The sequence below is a fragment of the Bombina bombina genome, chromosome 7 (assembly GCF_027579735.1).
Source record: "Bombina bombina isolate aBomBom1 chromosome 7, aBomBom1.pri, whole genome shotgun sequence".
NCBI lineage: Eukaryota > Metazoa > Chordata > Amphibia > Anura > Bombinatoridae > Bombina > Bombina bombina.
Genome location: NC_069505.1, coordinates 628,390,250 through 628,406,880, shown reverse-complemented (window position 1 = coordinate 628,406,880; position 16,631 = coordinate 628,390,250). Strand labels below are relative to the sequence as shown.

General features: G+C 41.2%; 1 protein-coding gene across 1 annotated transcript in view; it reads left to right on the top strand.

Moving 5' to 3' along the window:
• LOC128636762 (indolethylamine N-methyltransferase-like) overlaps positions 1-16,631 on the top strand; it is a 110,967-nt gene that overhangs the window by 83,608 nt on the left and 10,728 nt on the right. The window contains exon 2 of the mRNA XM_053689743.1: positions 8,050-8,257. Within this exon, the coding sequence (XP_053545718.1) occupies positions 8,050-8,257 (208 nt within the window). The remainder of the gene's footprint in view (positions 1-8,049; positions 8,258-16,631) is intronic.

Genomic DNA, 16,631 nt, shown 5'->3' with positions numbered 1-16,631 from the left:
CAAATGTATATTGCATCTATTGATCTATGTAATCTATGTATTTATCTATCAAATCTATCTATCTCGTGGCCGGACTGTTTTGTGACAGCCACTTGTGTTTCGGCCAAATGCCCGTCGGACAAATGTCCGTAGGCCAAATGCCCGTCGGCTAAAAGTCCGGCCACGATTGCACACGCAGTGCCCCATATCAGAAGTAGGAGGACCGACCAAGCATCTTTTTCCATCTCCCGGTTCCGAAAATCCACGCCATATACACGTCCCCTGGTGCCACAACTGCCTCTGGGAACCTTGCCATGGGTCCCATACCGCACGTCTTGTAATTCTCTGTCTGGGAAATTATATATTTATCAAATCTATCTATTTATCTATCAAATCTATCTAACTATCAGTCGTATCTATCAATTGTATATTGCATCTATTGATCTATGTAATCTATGTATTTATCTATCAAATCTATCCATCTCGTGGCTGGACTGTTTTGTGATAGCCACTTGTGTTTTGGCCAAATGGCCGTCGGCCAAATGGCCGTCGGCTAAAAGTCCGACCACGATTGCACACGCAGTGCCCCAAATTTGAAGTAGGAGGACCGACCAAGCATCTTTTTCCATCTCCCGGTTCCGAAAATCCATGCCATATCCGAAAATCCATGCCATGTACACCTCCCCTGGCGCCACAACTGCCTCTGGGAACCTTACCATGGGTCCCAGCCCGCACGTCTTCTAATTCTCTGTCTAGGAAATTGTATATTTATCAAATCTATCGATTTATCTATGAAATCTATCTAACTATCAATCGTATCTATCAAATGTATATTGCATCTATTGATCTATGTAATCTATGTATTTATCTATCAAATCTATCTATCTCTTGGCCGGACTGTTTTGTGACAGCCACTTGTGTTTCGGACAAATGTCCGTCGGACAAATGTCCGTCAGCCAAATGGCTGTCGGCTAAAATTCCAGCCACAATTGCACACGCAGTGCTCCAAATTTGAAGTTGGAGGACCGACCAAGCATCTTTTTCCATCTCCCGGTTCCGAAAATCCATGCCATATACACGTCCTCTGGCGCCGCAACTGCCTCTGGGAACCTTACCATGGGTTCCAGACCGCACGTCTTGTAATTCTCTGTCTGGGAAATTATATATTTATCAAATCTATCTATTTATCTATCAAATCTATCTAACTATCAGTCGTATCTATCAAATGTATATTGCATCTATTGATCTATGTAATCTATGTATTTATCTATCAAATCTATCTCGTGGCCGGACTGTTTTGTGACAGCCACTTGTTTTTCGGCCAAATGCCCGTTTGACAAATGGCCGTCGGTTAAAAGTCCGGCCATGATTGCACACGCAGTGCCCCAAATTTGAAGTAGGAGGACCGATCAAGCATCTTTTTCCATCTCCCGGTTCCGAAACTCCATGCCATATACACGTCCCCTGGCGCCGCAACTGCCTCTGGGAACCTTACTTCTATCCCTTACCACCTCTTTAGGCCTATCCAAGTGGACAACATCTCCAACACACTGTGAAGGCAACTCCATAGACCTGGTCTTCATAAATCTCTGTGCTGTTTCCAACTCCCTTAACTTCCCCTTTTCTCTCTCACTCTACCTGCTACATCTTTGCAAGCCCCCAAAAAACTGCTACCTCACGGGAATTTAAATGACTTGGATCTCACAGACTTTTCCACTCAACTGAGTCCTCTGCTCTCTGACATTTCATCCCTCTCTTGTCCAACCCTCGTGACTCTACAGTATAATTCGGCACTAAAATCAACACTTGACAAAACTGCACCCTCCACTCTTCGACGTACATCAATCACTCGACGGCAACCGTGGCACACTAAACAGACCAGATATCTTCAGCGATGCTCACGGGCCGCTGAACGGCAGTGGAGGAAATCACGCACCTTTGCTGATTTCCAACATTATAAATTCACCCTTAAGTCCTACAACTCTGCGCTCAGCCTTGCAAAACAAGTCTATTTCTCCTCCCTTGTGTCATCTCACACATCCAACCCCAGAAAACTGTTCTCAACCTTTAACTCCCTTCTACGTCCGCCTGCCCCCCTGCCCACTACCAACCTCACTGCTCAAATTATTGCTGATCACTTCAAAAATAAAATTGACACCATTAGAAAAGAGATCTGCACCTCGCACCCCGCAAGCCCAGCGATCCTACCCTCTTCTATTAACAAAAATCTATGCTATTTCCCTCCTGTAACAGAGGAAGTAGTCTCTGCACTCCTATCCTCGGCTCATCTCACAACCTGCCCACTTGACCCTATTCCTTCACGACTTATTCCCCTCTCTCTGCTTCACTAACCCCTACCCTAACTCATCTCTTTAACCAATCCCTCACTGCTGGCACATTTCCTGACACATTCAAGCATGCGTCAATCATACCAATCCTAAAAAAGCCCTCACTTGACCCCTCCACGCCTTCTAACTATCGACCGGTCTCCTTACTTCCCTTTGCTTCAAAATTATTGGAACGACTAGTCTATAATCGGCTAACTCAATTTCTCACAACTAACTCCTTACTTGATCCACTACAATCTGGTTTCCGCCCTAAACACTCAACAGAAACCGCTCTTGCTAAAGTAACAAATGACCTGTTATCAGCCAAAGCAAAAGGCCATTATTCATTACTGATTCTTCTTGACCTGTCCGCAGCTTTTGACACAGTTGATCATCCTCTTCTCCTAAAAATACTACATTCATTTGGCATCCGAGACACAGCCCTCTCCTGGTTTGCATCATATCTTTCAAACCACTCGTTTTCAGTTTCCTTCAACAACATATCTTGTGATCCTATGCCTCTCTCAGTTGGAGTACCTCAAGGCTCTGTCTTGGGTCCCTTGCTTTTCTCTCTTTATACATCCTGCCTTGGAAAACTTATAGCCTCCTTTGGATTCCAGTACCACCTATATGCTGATGATACCCAAATCTATCTTTCCTCTCCTGATATCTCTCCCTCTTTACTCATCCAGATTTCTGACTGTCTCTCTGCAATTTTCTCTTGGATGTCTTCACACTACCTCCAACTCAATCTGTCCAAAACTGAGCTGCTTCTTATTCCCCCCTCTTCAAGACATCCGACACCTGACATTTCTCTGATGGTCGGAGACTCTATTCTCAACACCTCATCCCAGGTCCGCTGCCTTGGGGTCACACTAGACTCAGAACTCACATTCAACCCACATATACAAACGCTTACCAAATCATGCCGTTCACACCTACGCAACATTTCCAGAATTCGTCCCTTCCTTACTCAAAATACTACAAAAATACTTATTCATTCCCTCATCCTGTCATGCATTGATTATTGCAATCTACTCTTAAATGGCCTTCCAAAACACTGCCTCTCCTTCCTCCAATCTATTATGAATGCTTCTGCTAGACTCATCCACCTAAGTCGATGATCTACATCAGCTGCTCCGCTCTGCCAGTCTCTACACTGGCTCCCCATACACTCCAGAATACAATTTAAAGTATTAGCCCTAACCTACAAAGCACTCAACAGTCTAACTCCCAACTATATTTCCTCTCTCATTGTGAAATACTCCCCATCCCGTCCTCTTCGATCAACCTTTGACCTACGTCTCTACACTCCTGTTATCTCTACAACCCACACCCGCCTCCAAGACTTCGCACGTGCTGCTCCTGTCCTCTGGAACTCTCTACCCCGCTCCATCAGACTGTCTCCAACCTTGTATAGCTTCAGAAGATCCTTGAAAACCCACCTATTAAGAGAGGCTTATCTCTCCTCCATCCCGCATCCGAACCAAGCTAATACATGTACATGAACTGCCTGACTCACTGTTGCAAATACAACCGATGTAACAAGCTACCCCAACCTTATGTCTTTGCACCCTAAACCTATAGACTGTGAGCTCTCCGGAGCAAGGCCCTCTTCCTCCTGTGCTAGATTTGTTTAGTCTTGTTATGTTTTGTATTGTATCACAAATCTTTGTCATTGTATACCCCTATCATTGTACCCAGCGCTACGGAATTTGGCGGCGCTATACAAATAAATGATAATAATAATAATAATAATAATAATAATAATATTGCATCTATTGATCTATGTAATCTATGTATTTATCTATCAATTCTATCTATCTCATGGTTGTGCAAATGGACTGTTTGCAGTTGTTTGCGGTGTGTTACACGGGGTGTTTGGTCTGTCACTGTGAAGCGGGCATAACCCTTACACTACCTGATCGATACAACATCATACCTGATGTTTTAAAGCACGTTATTCCAAACAATTTAGGAATGTTAGGTGATTTATGTCCTTTATGGATCTGCATCAACTATGTAAATCTCCGTGGGAGTTTTGCCATGGATCCCCCTCCGGCATGCCACAGTCCAGGTGTTAGTCCCCTTGAAACAACTTTTCCATCACTATTGTGGCCAGAAAGAGTCCCTGTTGGTTTTAAAGTTCACCTGCCTATTGAAGTCAATGGTGGTTCGCCCAGTTCGCCGGTTCACAAACAGTTGCGGAAGTTCGAGTCCGCCGTTCTCGAACCAAAATTTTTAGGTTCGCGACATCACTACCCACTGATTCTAATAAAATAAAACACAAATACTACCTTTTTTACTGCACATAATTAAACTTTGTATTCTAAAATATTTAAGCATTCAACAAGCGTACGATCACTGAAAAATAGGTTTGTTGTATGTGATTGTGCAATAAAGCTACTTTTTTTTTTAAATGTGACTTTAGTGGGAAGCTACTTTAATGATAAGTCACAATCTTATTTAGGGTTTCAAGGTGTCCAATATATAACTGGGGGGGGGGGGGGTAGCGGCGCAGTAGTGGGTGAAACCACCTCCCTGAAATTAGTTTTTGCAGGTTGGGATGTCTGTACTTACCTTAGCATGCTCTCTATGCTCTCCAGAGAACAATAAGGTAAGTATTGTAGCCACAGGTGATACTTACATTAATGTGCTCCCCATGCTCTCCAGAGCACATTAATGTAAGTATTGTAGCTACAGGTGAAACTTACCTTAGCGTAGTCCCCATTCTGTCCAAAGCAAATTAATGTAAGTATTGTAACTACAGGTGATACTTACCTTAGCGCACTCTCCATGCTCTCCAGAGCAAATTAATGTAAGTATTGTAGCTACAGGTGATACGTACCTTAGCGTAGTCCCCATTCTGTCCAAAGCACATTAAGGTAAGTATTGTAACTACAGGTGATACTTACTTTAGCACACTCTCCATGCTCTCCAGAGCACATTAATGTAAGTATTGTAGCTACAGTTTATACTTACATTAGAGCGCTCTCCATGCTCTCCAGAGCACATTAAGGTAAGTATTGTAGCTGCAGGTTATCGTTACCTTAGCACGCTCTCTATGCTCTCCAGAGCACATTAAGGTAAGTATTGTATTGTAGCTACAGGTGATACTTACCTTAGGGCGCTCCCCATGCTCTCCAGAGCACATTAAGGTAAGTTTTGTAGCTACAGATGATACTTACCTTAGCATGCTCTCCATGCTCTTTAGAGCACATTAAGGTAAGTACTGTAGCTACAGGTGATACTTATCTTAGCGCGCTCCATGCTCTCCAAAGCACATTAAGGTAATTATTGTAGCTACAGGTAATACTTACCTTACACGCTCTCTAGAGCACATTAAGGTAAGTATTGTAGCTACAGGAGATACTTACCTTACACGCTCTCTAGAGCACATTAAGGTAAGTATTGTAACTACAGGTGATACTTTCCTTAGCACACTCTCCATGCTCTCCAGAGCACATTATGGTAAGTATTGTAGCTACAGGTGATACTTACCTTTGCGTACTCTCCATGCTCTCCAGAGCACATTAAAGTAAGTATTGCAGCTACAGGATATACTTACCTTAGCATTCTCCCCATGCTCTACAAAGCACATTAAAGTAAGTATTGTAGCTACTTACCTTAGTGCCCTCTCCAGAGCATATTAAGGTAAGTATTGTAGCTACAGGTGATACTTACCTTAGTGCACTCTCCATGCTCTCCAGAGCACATTAAGGTAAGTATTGTAGCTACAGGTGATACTTACCTTAGTGCACTCTCCATGCTCTCCAGAGCACATTAAGGTAAGTATTGTAACTACAGGTGATTCTTACCTTAGCGCGCTCCCCATGCACTCCAGAGCAGATTAAGGTAAATAATGTAGCTACAGGTTATACTTACTTTAGTGCGCTCTCCATGCTCTCCAGAGGGCATTAAGGTAAGTATTGTAGCTACAAGTGATACTTACCTTAGTGCACTCCCCATGCTCTCCAAAGCACATTAATGTAAGTATTGTAGCTACAGTTGATACTTACCTTAGCGCTCTCGCCATGCTCTCCAGAGGACATTAATGTAATTATTGTAGCTACAGGCGATACTTACATTAGCGCACTCCCCATGCTCTCCAGAGCACATTAAGGTAAGTATTGTTGCTGCAGGTGATACTTACCTTAGCACGCTCTCCATGCTCTCCAGAGCACATTAAGGTAAGTATTGTAGCTACAAGTGATACTTACCTTAGTGCTCTCCCCATGCTCTCCAGAGCACATTAATGTAAGTACTGTGCTACAGGTGATACTTTAAATATTGTAGCTACAGGCGATACTTACCTTAGTGCGCTCTCTGTGCTCACCAGAGCACATTAAGGTAAGTACTGTAGCTACAGGTGATACTTACATTATCACACTCTCCATGCTCTCCAGAGCACATTAATATAAGTATTGTAGCTACAGGTGATTATTACATTAGCATGCTTTCCATACTCTTTAGAGCACAAGTATTGTAGCTTCAGGTAAAACTTACCTTAGCGTGCACTCCATGCTCTCCAGAGCACATTAAGGTAAGTATTGTAGCTACAGGTGATAATTACCTTAGCAAGCTCCCCATGCTCTCCAGAGCACATTAAGGTAAGTACTGTAGCTTCAGGTGAAACTTACCTTAGCGTGTACTCCATGCTCTCCAGAGCACATTAAGGTAAGTATTGTAGCTACAGGTGATACTTACATTAGCGCATTCCCCATGCTCTCCAGAGCACATTAAGGTAAGTATTGTAGCTACAGGTGAAACTTACCTTAGCGCGCTCTGCTTACTCACTAGAATACATTAAGGTAAGTATTTTAGCTTTGAAACATTTACATTCATTTTAATGATAAATAATGAAAAAGTTTAACAAAAATTCAGTATTTGCTTGGTTTTAAAGAATACTGAATAGTGCAGCCACTGGATATTCAAGGCAATTAATTTTCCTGAATATTTTGAAGGAAACAATGATCAAAAACAAAATTTCATTCGCTGCACATTTCAATTGCTGCAAAGAAATTTGTTTATAATGAATAATTTATTTTTATAAGAATGAAGATCTGGACAAAAGTCTATGAGGCCCATTTATGAAGCTCCGTACGGAGCTTTAGGGCCCGTGTTTCTGGCGAGTCTTCAGGCTCGCCAGAAACAGCAGTTATGAGGCAGCGGTCTAAAGACTGCTACTCCATAACCCTGTCCACATGCTCTGATGAGGCAGAGAGGAATCGACAGAAATCAACCCGATCGAGTATGATCAGGTTGATTGACACCTCTTGCTGGAGGCCCAGTGGCCGCGAGTCTGCAGGGGGCGGCATTGCACTAGCAGCTCTTGTGAGCTGCTAGTGCAATGATGAATACGGAGAGCGTATTGCTCTCCACATTCAGCGAGGTCTTGTGGACCTGATCCACACTGTCGGATCAGGTCTGCAAGACCTTTGATAATTTGACCTCTATGAGGCAAAATATATGGTAGTGTTATCCTTCATTTAAAAAAAAAAAAGTTTCAATGAACCTATATATTTTTATTAAAGCAATTGAAAAAAATAATATTATATAAATAAATAATATATAGAGAACAACATTAATGTATTGGCCATCTGGATTAAGTTATTTTGTATCTAAAGCTTGGTTAATTGTTGTACGTGTCTATTAGTAAAACACATGTAAATAAGAAGAACCTTTAATCACAAATCCGGTTGTTATTGATTTGGATGTTGACAAATTTCATCTTTTCCCATAGGTCGTATTACAGGCGAAACTTTGATTTGCATACCAGTCGCCTCCATTATTTTTCCCCTTATTCCATTCTTGGAGTTCTTTAATGACATCACCGTGTTGGAATGCAATGACGTTTGCATAAAGGAATTGGAAAAATGGAGAAATTCTCATGACGAAGCCTATGATTGGTCTCATGCATCCAAGATTAGTGCAGAACTGAAAGGCAAAGGGTTAAGTATATTTCCAACATCCAACACCCCAATTTAGGACTGGATTACATGTGGCCCTCTACAATGGAGCCAAAATGGAAAAAATAGAAACACTAGATGTCTTATGCAGCTTCATTTTAGAATCAGGATAATAACAACACACTAGGAGGCCCATTTATCAAGCTCCGAATGGAGCCTAAGGGCCGGTGTTTCTGGCGAGCCTGCATGCTCCCCAGAAACAGCAGTTATGAAGCAGTGGTCTAAAGACCACTGCTCCATAACCCTGTCCTCCTGTTCTGAGCAGACGGACAGAGATCGCCACAATTCAACCTGATCGAGTACGATCAGGTTGATTGACACCTCCCTGCTGGCGGACAATTGGCCGCAAATCTGCAGGGGGCGGTGTTGCACCAGCAGCTCACAAGAGCTGGAGGTGCAATGCTGAATATGGAGAGCATATTGTTCTCCGCATTCAGCTAGGTCTGTCGGACCTGATCCGCACTGTCGGATCAGGTCCGACAGACCTTTTTATAATTAGGCCTCGTGTGGCTCACTAAATAATAGTGAGCCCTGACAGCTGATGACTATAGCCAACATCCCAGGCACTTCTGACCCTAACTGCTATATAACTAGAGCCTGCATTAATAAGACACTAGTGTTATAGAAGATTAATTAGCAAGAAATAAAGAAACATGCTCTGGTTGACCTGACAATCTTTTGCTGCCCACAGAATAAAGTTCTGTACCATCTAGCAGTGCCATAGTTCTGTTTCCTTTATGACTTGCCATGGCTGCTTTGTCTACTGATCTTCAGCTTGTCCTTGTCCCATGAGATGCTATTCGCTCAGTTGGCCAAAGCTCTCCCTAGTGCTTGTCTTGATACAGCATTCAAGCAATACTTTATTTATGGCCAGATTACAAGTGGAGCTCTATTTAATGCTCATACTCAAGTGTTAACTGCACTAGAAGAAAGCTTTTTGCGTGAGTCAGGGCCCATAGAAGTCAAATGAGCAAACAACACCCTACTCATGCACAAACTTAATTGCATATCCTTAAGTGCACTAACCCAAAATGTAAATATTTCACATTCCAATGTTCTTCACATAGAAGAATATGTTCTATGTATTCATAAATAAATATTTCTCTATATATATATGATTTTTGTACAATATATATCTGTACCAATATATATATAAACAAAAAGTTCAAAGGGTATGTGCACTCTCACCACCATCCTGCAGCTGCCAGGGTGCTCTTAAGAAGTATGTAGCAAAGAAATAGAGTAAAGCACTCGCTGGACTTTGGATATCTGTGTAAAAAATTATTTATTCATGTGTATAAATATATAAATAAATACTTTTTTACACAGATATCCAAAGTCCAGCGAGTGCTTTACTTTATTTCTTTGCTATATATGTATATAGGTATAGATATATACAGATATGTATAGGAATATATATATAATAATACTTAGAGCATATTCCGCTATGTGCAGAACATAGGAAGGCAAAATATTTACAGTAAATACACTTTATTAAATATGAATATACATACAAAGCCCTCAACTGCACTGCTCCCCCCTATATCTCAGATTGTGTCTAAAAATAGTCTCCCTCCGGCCCCCTTCGCTCTGCTCACGACCTCCTCCTCTCTTGTTACCTCCTCACATTCCCATTTACAGGACTTCTCCAGACTGGCTCCCATCTTGTGGAACTCTCTGCCTCGCTCCACAAGATTCTCCCCTAGGTTTAAAAGCTTGAAGCGCTCCCTAAAGACTCTACTGTTCAGGGATGCATACAACCTACACTAACCTTTCCTAATACCAGTTCCTCTCTTCCATTTCTACCCACCATGAACCCCTTAGCATGTAAGCCTATGAGCCCAGCTGTTTGTAGATCAACAGTGCAACTCTGGGCAGGGCCCTCTATCCATTTGATCCCTATAAATGTTACCTTGTATACTGCCTATGTTTATAGCTCTGCAGAATCTGTTGGCGCTCTACAAATAACCGATAATAATTATAATAAATCTACTTTTACATGTTTTCATCTTCTTTACTGCAAAGGGCTTTAATGCACTTATATATTTTTATATATATGTGTACATACTGTATATGTTTATGTATTTATATTTGCATATATGTATTTACAGACATACATACAAATATAAATACATAAATACAAATTAACACAGACACACACACATATATATATATATATATATATATATACTTATATTTTTATCTTTAGACATGTATTTGTATGTATCTTTATGTTAAAGCCATTTGTATGCCTTTTTTCTATCACCTGATACCTACAATCTTTGAGTCCCTATTACATTTTGCGTGCAATATGTTTTAAAAATTTTATTTGACAGTTTTATTATGACTGTACTTTTAAAAGTATTTGTGTAACATATCTCAGCCTAATATCACTGTTCCTTTAAGACTGCCTTCCCTGCTTCTGACAAATCAAGCTGGTTTGGGCTAGTAATTGCATTCAGCTTGCCTGCCTGATTAATCATTCATGCAACTGATTCCCTCAGCCTCTTTTTAAGTCTTCTCAGGACTAATGTGCTTTGCATTAACTTTGAAGTTGTGATCCTGAAAAACAGAGGTCTGTGACTGTTTCCTGCATGAATTTACCAATATATTCAAGCTACAGCCTTTTCTATTACCTATGCTTAAAATCATCAAATCGTAAGTATCCACATAATTCCATTCTGTTTCCTGGACACTGCTACTTAACAAACTCTGAACTTTATTATCAATCACAAGTATGCTTTTGGTTATCATCACACTCTAATTACAACTACAGTATCTTACTCAGAACTTTATAACTATTTCTCTGCTAGAAGTTGTCATAGCTCAAATAACCTACTGCAAATATGTTAATAAATTCAGAACTCTGCATCTATGTGTTCAGTTAAAAGCTTCCATGTGAGTCTCCAATATATGCACAAACAGTAATTAATGCCTTTAACTTGCAACTTGTCTATCACCTGTGCTGCTTTGCTTAATTTTAACATTCAGCTCTATATAATACCATGTACTGTGAACCTGCAACAAACCTTAGTCTGCATCTATGAGTCAATCTTCTACCAGTTTACTCTAAAGCCTGAACATCCTACATTGCTATATTTTCCTCTCTTTGAATCCTGCAGCTACTCCTATTAACTAACTATAGTCAGAGTGAAGCCAGAATATATTGTATACTTATGTTGCACTCTCCATGAATTCTACAATAACTTCTTGCAACTATGAATCACAGAATATCATCTATCCACATCCAGGATACTCTTCCCCGGGTCAGGGGTCGGTGTCTCCAAATCCCTACCACTGCCCCGAGGGTCTGTGTCCTGAGCGCATGTACACCGGATCATGACAGAAAGTTAATGCCTAAAAAAGGGATCCGCAGTGGTAGTGGATGCACCGACCCTCTAAGGAAAATAAAAAATTACAACCTATCTCAGACCCAAGCTGTCCCCAAAAGAAAAACAGAAGATTTTCATACTTTTAAAAATTTAAAGACACAATACTCCCATTCTAGAGTATCCTTTACTCATGTTCGTGGTTACCATTTTGGTGAAAGTGATCCTGAATCTGACTATGACAATGAAGAGAATGTAAAATCAAGAGAATAGAGAGACGCACTCACTGAGACAGAACAATAGCTAGAAAAACATCCGTGCTTGTCCACAAGGCCAGTGCCACTCAGGGTGCAGTCTCTTTTTGCACACTATGCCTTTTCACAGAGAAAAAATATCCTGTAGCATATCAGTCTGATCCTGCCCAATGACAGTCCAGCACCGAAATACCAGGCAATTCTTCTCTGAACAAGACAAATAACAAACCCCAGACGTACGTTTCGGCCTCTCTTGGGCCTCGTCAGTGAGGTGCAGTTGCATATCTCTAGGGCATGTGTGCAAGGAGTCCAACGTCTGGTTTCCCCCTTTTACTCTTAGGGGGACCTAAGAGTAATTTACATAAAATCAAGAGAATAGAGAGACGCACTCACTGAGACAGAACAATAGCTAGAAAAACATCCGTGCTTGTCCCCAAGGCCAGTGCCACTCAGGGTGCAGTCTCTTTTTGCACACTATGCCTTTTCACAGAGAAAAAATATCCTGTAGCATATCAGTCTGATCCTGCCCAATGACAGTCCATCACCGAAATACCAGGCAATTCTTCTCTGAACAAGACAAACAACAAACCCCAGACGTACGTTTCGGCCTCTCTTGGGCCTCGTCAGTGAGGTGCAGTTGCATATCTCTAGGGCATGTGTGCAAGGAGTCCAATGTCTGGTTTCCCCCTTTTACTCTTAGGGGGACCTAAGAGTAATTTACATAAAATCAAGAGAATAGAGAGACGCACTCACTGAGACAGAACAATAGCTAGAAAAACATCCGTGCTTGTCCACAAGGCCAGTGCCACTCAGGGTGCAGTCTCTTTTTGCACACTATGCCTTTTCACAGAGAAAAAATATCCTGTAGCATATCAGTCTGATCCTGCCCAATGACAGTCCAGCACCGAAATACCAGGCAATTCTTCTCTGAACAAGACAAACAACAAACCCCAGACGTACGTTTCGGCCTCTCTTGGGCCTCGTCAGTGAGGTGCAGTTGCATATCTCTAGGGCATGTGTGCAAGGAGTCCAACGTCTGGTTTCCCCCTTTTACTCTTAGGGGGACCTAAGAGTAATTTACATAAAATCAAGAGAATAGAGAGACGCACTCACTGAGACAGAACAATAGCTAGAAAAACATCCGTGCTTGTCCACAAGGCCAGTGCCACTCAGGGTGCAGTCTCTTTTTGCACACTATGCCTTTTCACAGAGAAAAAATATCCTGTAGCATATCAGTCTGATCCTGCCCAATGACAGTCCAGCACCGAAATACCAGGCAATTCTTCTCTGAACAAGACAAACAACAAACCCCAGACGTACGTTTCGGCCTCTCTTGGGCCTCGTCAGTGAGGTGCAGTTGCATATCTCTAGGGCATGTGTGCAAGGAGTCCAACGTCTGGTTTCCCCCTTTTACTCTTAGGGGGACCTAAGAGTAATTTACATAAAATCAAGAGAATAGAGAGACGCACTCACTGAGACAGAACAATAGCTAGAAAAACATCCGTGCTTGTCCACAAGGCCAGTGCCACTCAGGGTGCAGTCTCTTTTTGCACACTATGCCTTTTCACAGAGAAAAAATATCCTGTAGCATATCAGTCTGATCCTGCCCAATGACAGTCCAGCACCGAAATACCAGGCAATTCTTCTCTGAACAAGACAAACAACAAACCCCAGACGTACGTTTCGGCCTCTCTTGGGCCTCGTCAGTGAGGTGCAGTTGCATATCTCTAGGGCATGTGTGCAAGGAGTCCAACGTCTGGTTTCCCCCTTTTACTCTTAGGGGGACCTAAGAGTAATTTACATAAAATCAAGAGAATAGAGAGACGCACTCACTGAGACAGAACAATAGCTAGAAAAACATCCGTGCTTGTCCACAAGGCCAGTGCCACTCAGGGTGCAGTCTCTTTTTGCACACTATGCCTTTTCACAGAGAAAAAATATCCTGTAGCATATCAGTCTGATCCTGCCCAATGACAGTCCAGCACCGAAATACCAGGCAATTCTTCTCTGAACAAGACAAACAACAAACCCCAGACGTACGTTTCGGCCTCTCTTGGGCCTCGTCAGTGAGGTGCAGTTGCAGATCTCTAGGGCATGTGTGCAAGGAGTCCAAAGTCTGGTTTCCCCCTTTTACTCTTAGGGGGACCTAAGAGTAATTTACATAAAATTAAGAGAATAGAGAGACGCACTCACTGAGACAGAACAATAGCTAGAAAAACATCCGTGCTTGTCCACAAGGCCAGTGCCACTCACTTTATTATCAATCACAAGTATGCTTTTGGTTATCATCACACTCTAATTACAACTACAGCATCTTACTCAGAACTTTATAACTATTTCTCTGCTACAAGTTGTCATAACTGAAATAACCTACTGCAAATATGTTAATAAATTCAGAACTCTGCATCTATGTATTCAGTTAAAAGCTTCCATGTGATTCTCCAATCTATGCACAAACAGTAATTAATGCCTTTAACTTGCAACTTGTCTATCACCTGTGCTGCTTTGCTTAATTTTGACATTCAGCTCTATATAATACCATGTACTGTGAAGCTGCAACAAACCTTAGTCTGCATCTATGAGTCAATCTTCTACCAGTTTACTCTAAAGCCTGAACATCCTTCATTGCTATATTTTCCTCTCTTTGAATCCTACAGCTACTCCTATTAACTAACTATAGTCAGAGTGAAGCCAGAATATATTGTATACTTATGTTGCACTCTCCATGAATTCTACAATAACTTCTTGCAACTATGAATCACAGAATATCATCTATCCACATCCAGGATACTCTTCCCCGGGTCAGGGGTTGGTGTCTCCAAATCCCTACCACTGCCCCAAGGGTCTGTGTCCTGAGTGCATGTACACCGGATCATGACAATTTGTTTAACTTTTCTCTTTTTTATAGTGGAAAATAATTAATTTACAACCAAATATCCCATGATAATATCATAACAATATACAATATACTTTCCATTGGTACATCACATTACATAAGGTAGGACTCTTCCCCCTCCTCCGCCCTCCCTCCTCTACCAACCCTGGAATTTGTTATTTGCTATGGCAAGCTCAAGAAACATAGTGCCCATAAAAGGTGTGATGAGCTGCAATTGTATCTCTGTAGGGTAACTTAAAATTACATTCTTTCATTTATAAAAAAGCATTTAATTTGAGTTTCTGAGCTTATTGAGGTGTCCATTTGCTATCTGTTTTTCTATATTTCATTTGAAATTCTGTCAAATTTGGTGCCTTGTTCGATTTCCAATATTTAAAAATCAATAATCTGCCTACCATAATTATGGCATTAAATTGGTGAGGATTTACACATTGATGTTGTTTTTGACCATCTAATAAAAAAAAGATGTGATTGTTATTTGTATATAATTTAGGTTGGTCTTTTTTATCCAGTAGATGATTTTATACCTGAATGTCTTTATTTTAGGGCAACCCCAGAAACAATTGTAAATGTCTGCTTCGGATACCTTGCACTTGTAGCAGTAGGTTCCTGTTTAATCCCAGCAAGCTTTAACTGTTGTAAGCCCTATTTACAAGTTTAGTGTGAGATTCTCTCCAGGAAGTGGAGAGTATTGCAGTGTCTAGTAATTTAAAGCTCCTCTTCACAACCTTCGTTGTGACCTGCCATATCTGGGCAATTTTTTGCACCTTCGCTTTCCCTATGTGATTGTTTTGTATAACAATGATATTGAGTATTTACCCGCTCTGAAAAGATTCAATACTGGCTCTACAATTCTCCAAGTGTCCTCCGCTAAGCCCTCATATACAGCCGTCTGGATAAAATGTTGCACCTGTTGAAAGGCAATAAAATCTCTATTTGCTATCCCAAATTCCTGTTTAAACTCCATAAATGACTTACATCTCCCTGACCTTTGTTTTCTAAATTGGTATATATATGTGCGTTAATCCTTTTGAAGCCCATTCTCTAAAAACTTTTGAATATAAGGCTGGTATGATATTGGGGTTACCCATGATGGGCAGGTATTTAGAAAATCTATAATCAATGTGCATCATTTTAAGTATTTTTTGCCAAGCAATAATCACATTGCAAATAGCCGGCAGCTGTTTAATTTTACGAGGACATTTATTAGAAGAGCAATGGCAATAGCTTTCCGTCCCCCCCTTTCCCACAAAAATTGAAGACATACATGTTTAAATGTATTTACCTCTTTCCTTCAAGCGCTCCCTAAAGACTCTACTGTTCAGGGATGCATACAACCTACACCAACCTTTCCTAATAACAGTTCCTCTCCTCCATTGCTACCCGCCATGAACCCCCTTAGCATGTAAGCCTATGAGTCCAGCTGTTTGTAAATCACCTTCATAAGAGCAGACTACAACAGTGCAACTCTCGGCAGGAACCTCTATCAATTTGATCCCTATAAATGTTACCTTGTATACCGCCTATGTTTATAGCTCTGCGGAATCAGTTGGCACTCTACAATTACCAGATAATAATAATAATAATAATAATAATAATAATAATAATAATATTCTTCTAATCCCCCATCTAATTCTACTCTAGTTTCTAACTTTACTATCACTGTTGGTGACACCACTATATCCCCATCACCACAAGTCCGCTGCCTAGGAGTTACACTTGACTCCAATCTGTCCTTCATAGCCCACATCCAATCGCTCTCTTCATCCTGTTGCAACCACCTACTCAATATCTCCAAAATCTGTCCTTTTCTGAGTGCTGAAACTACTAAACAGCTAATCCATTCCCTAGTAATTTCCTGGCTTGACTACTGTAAC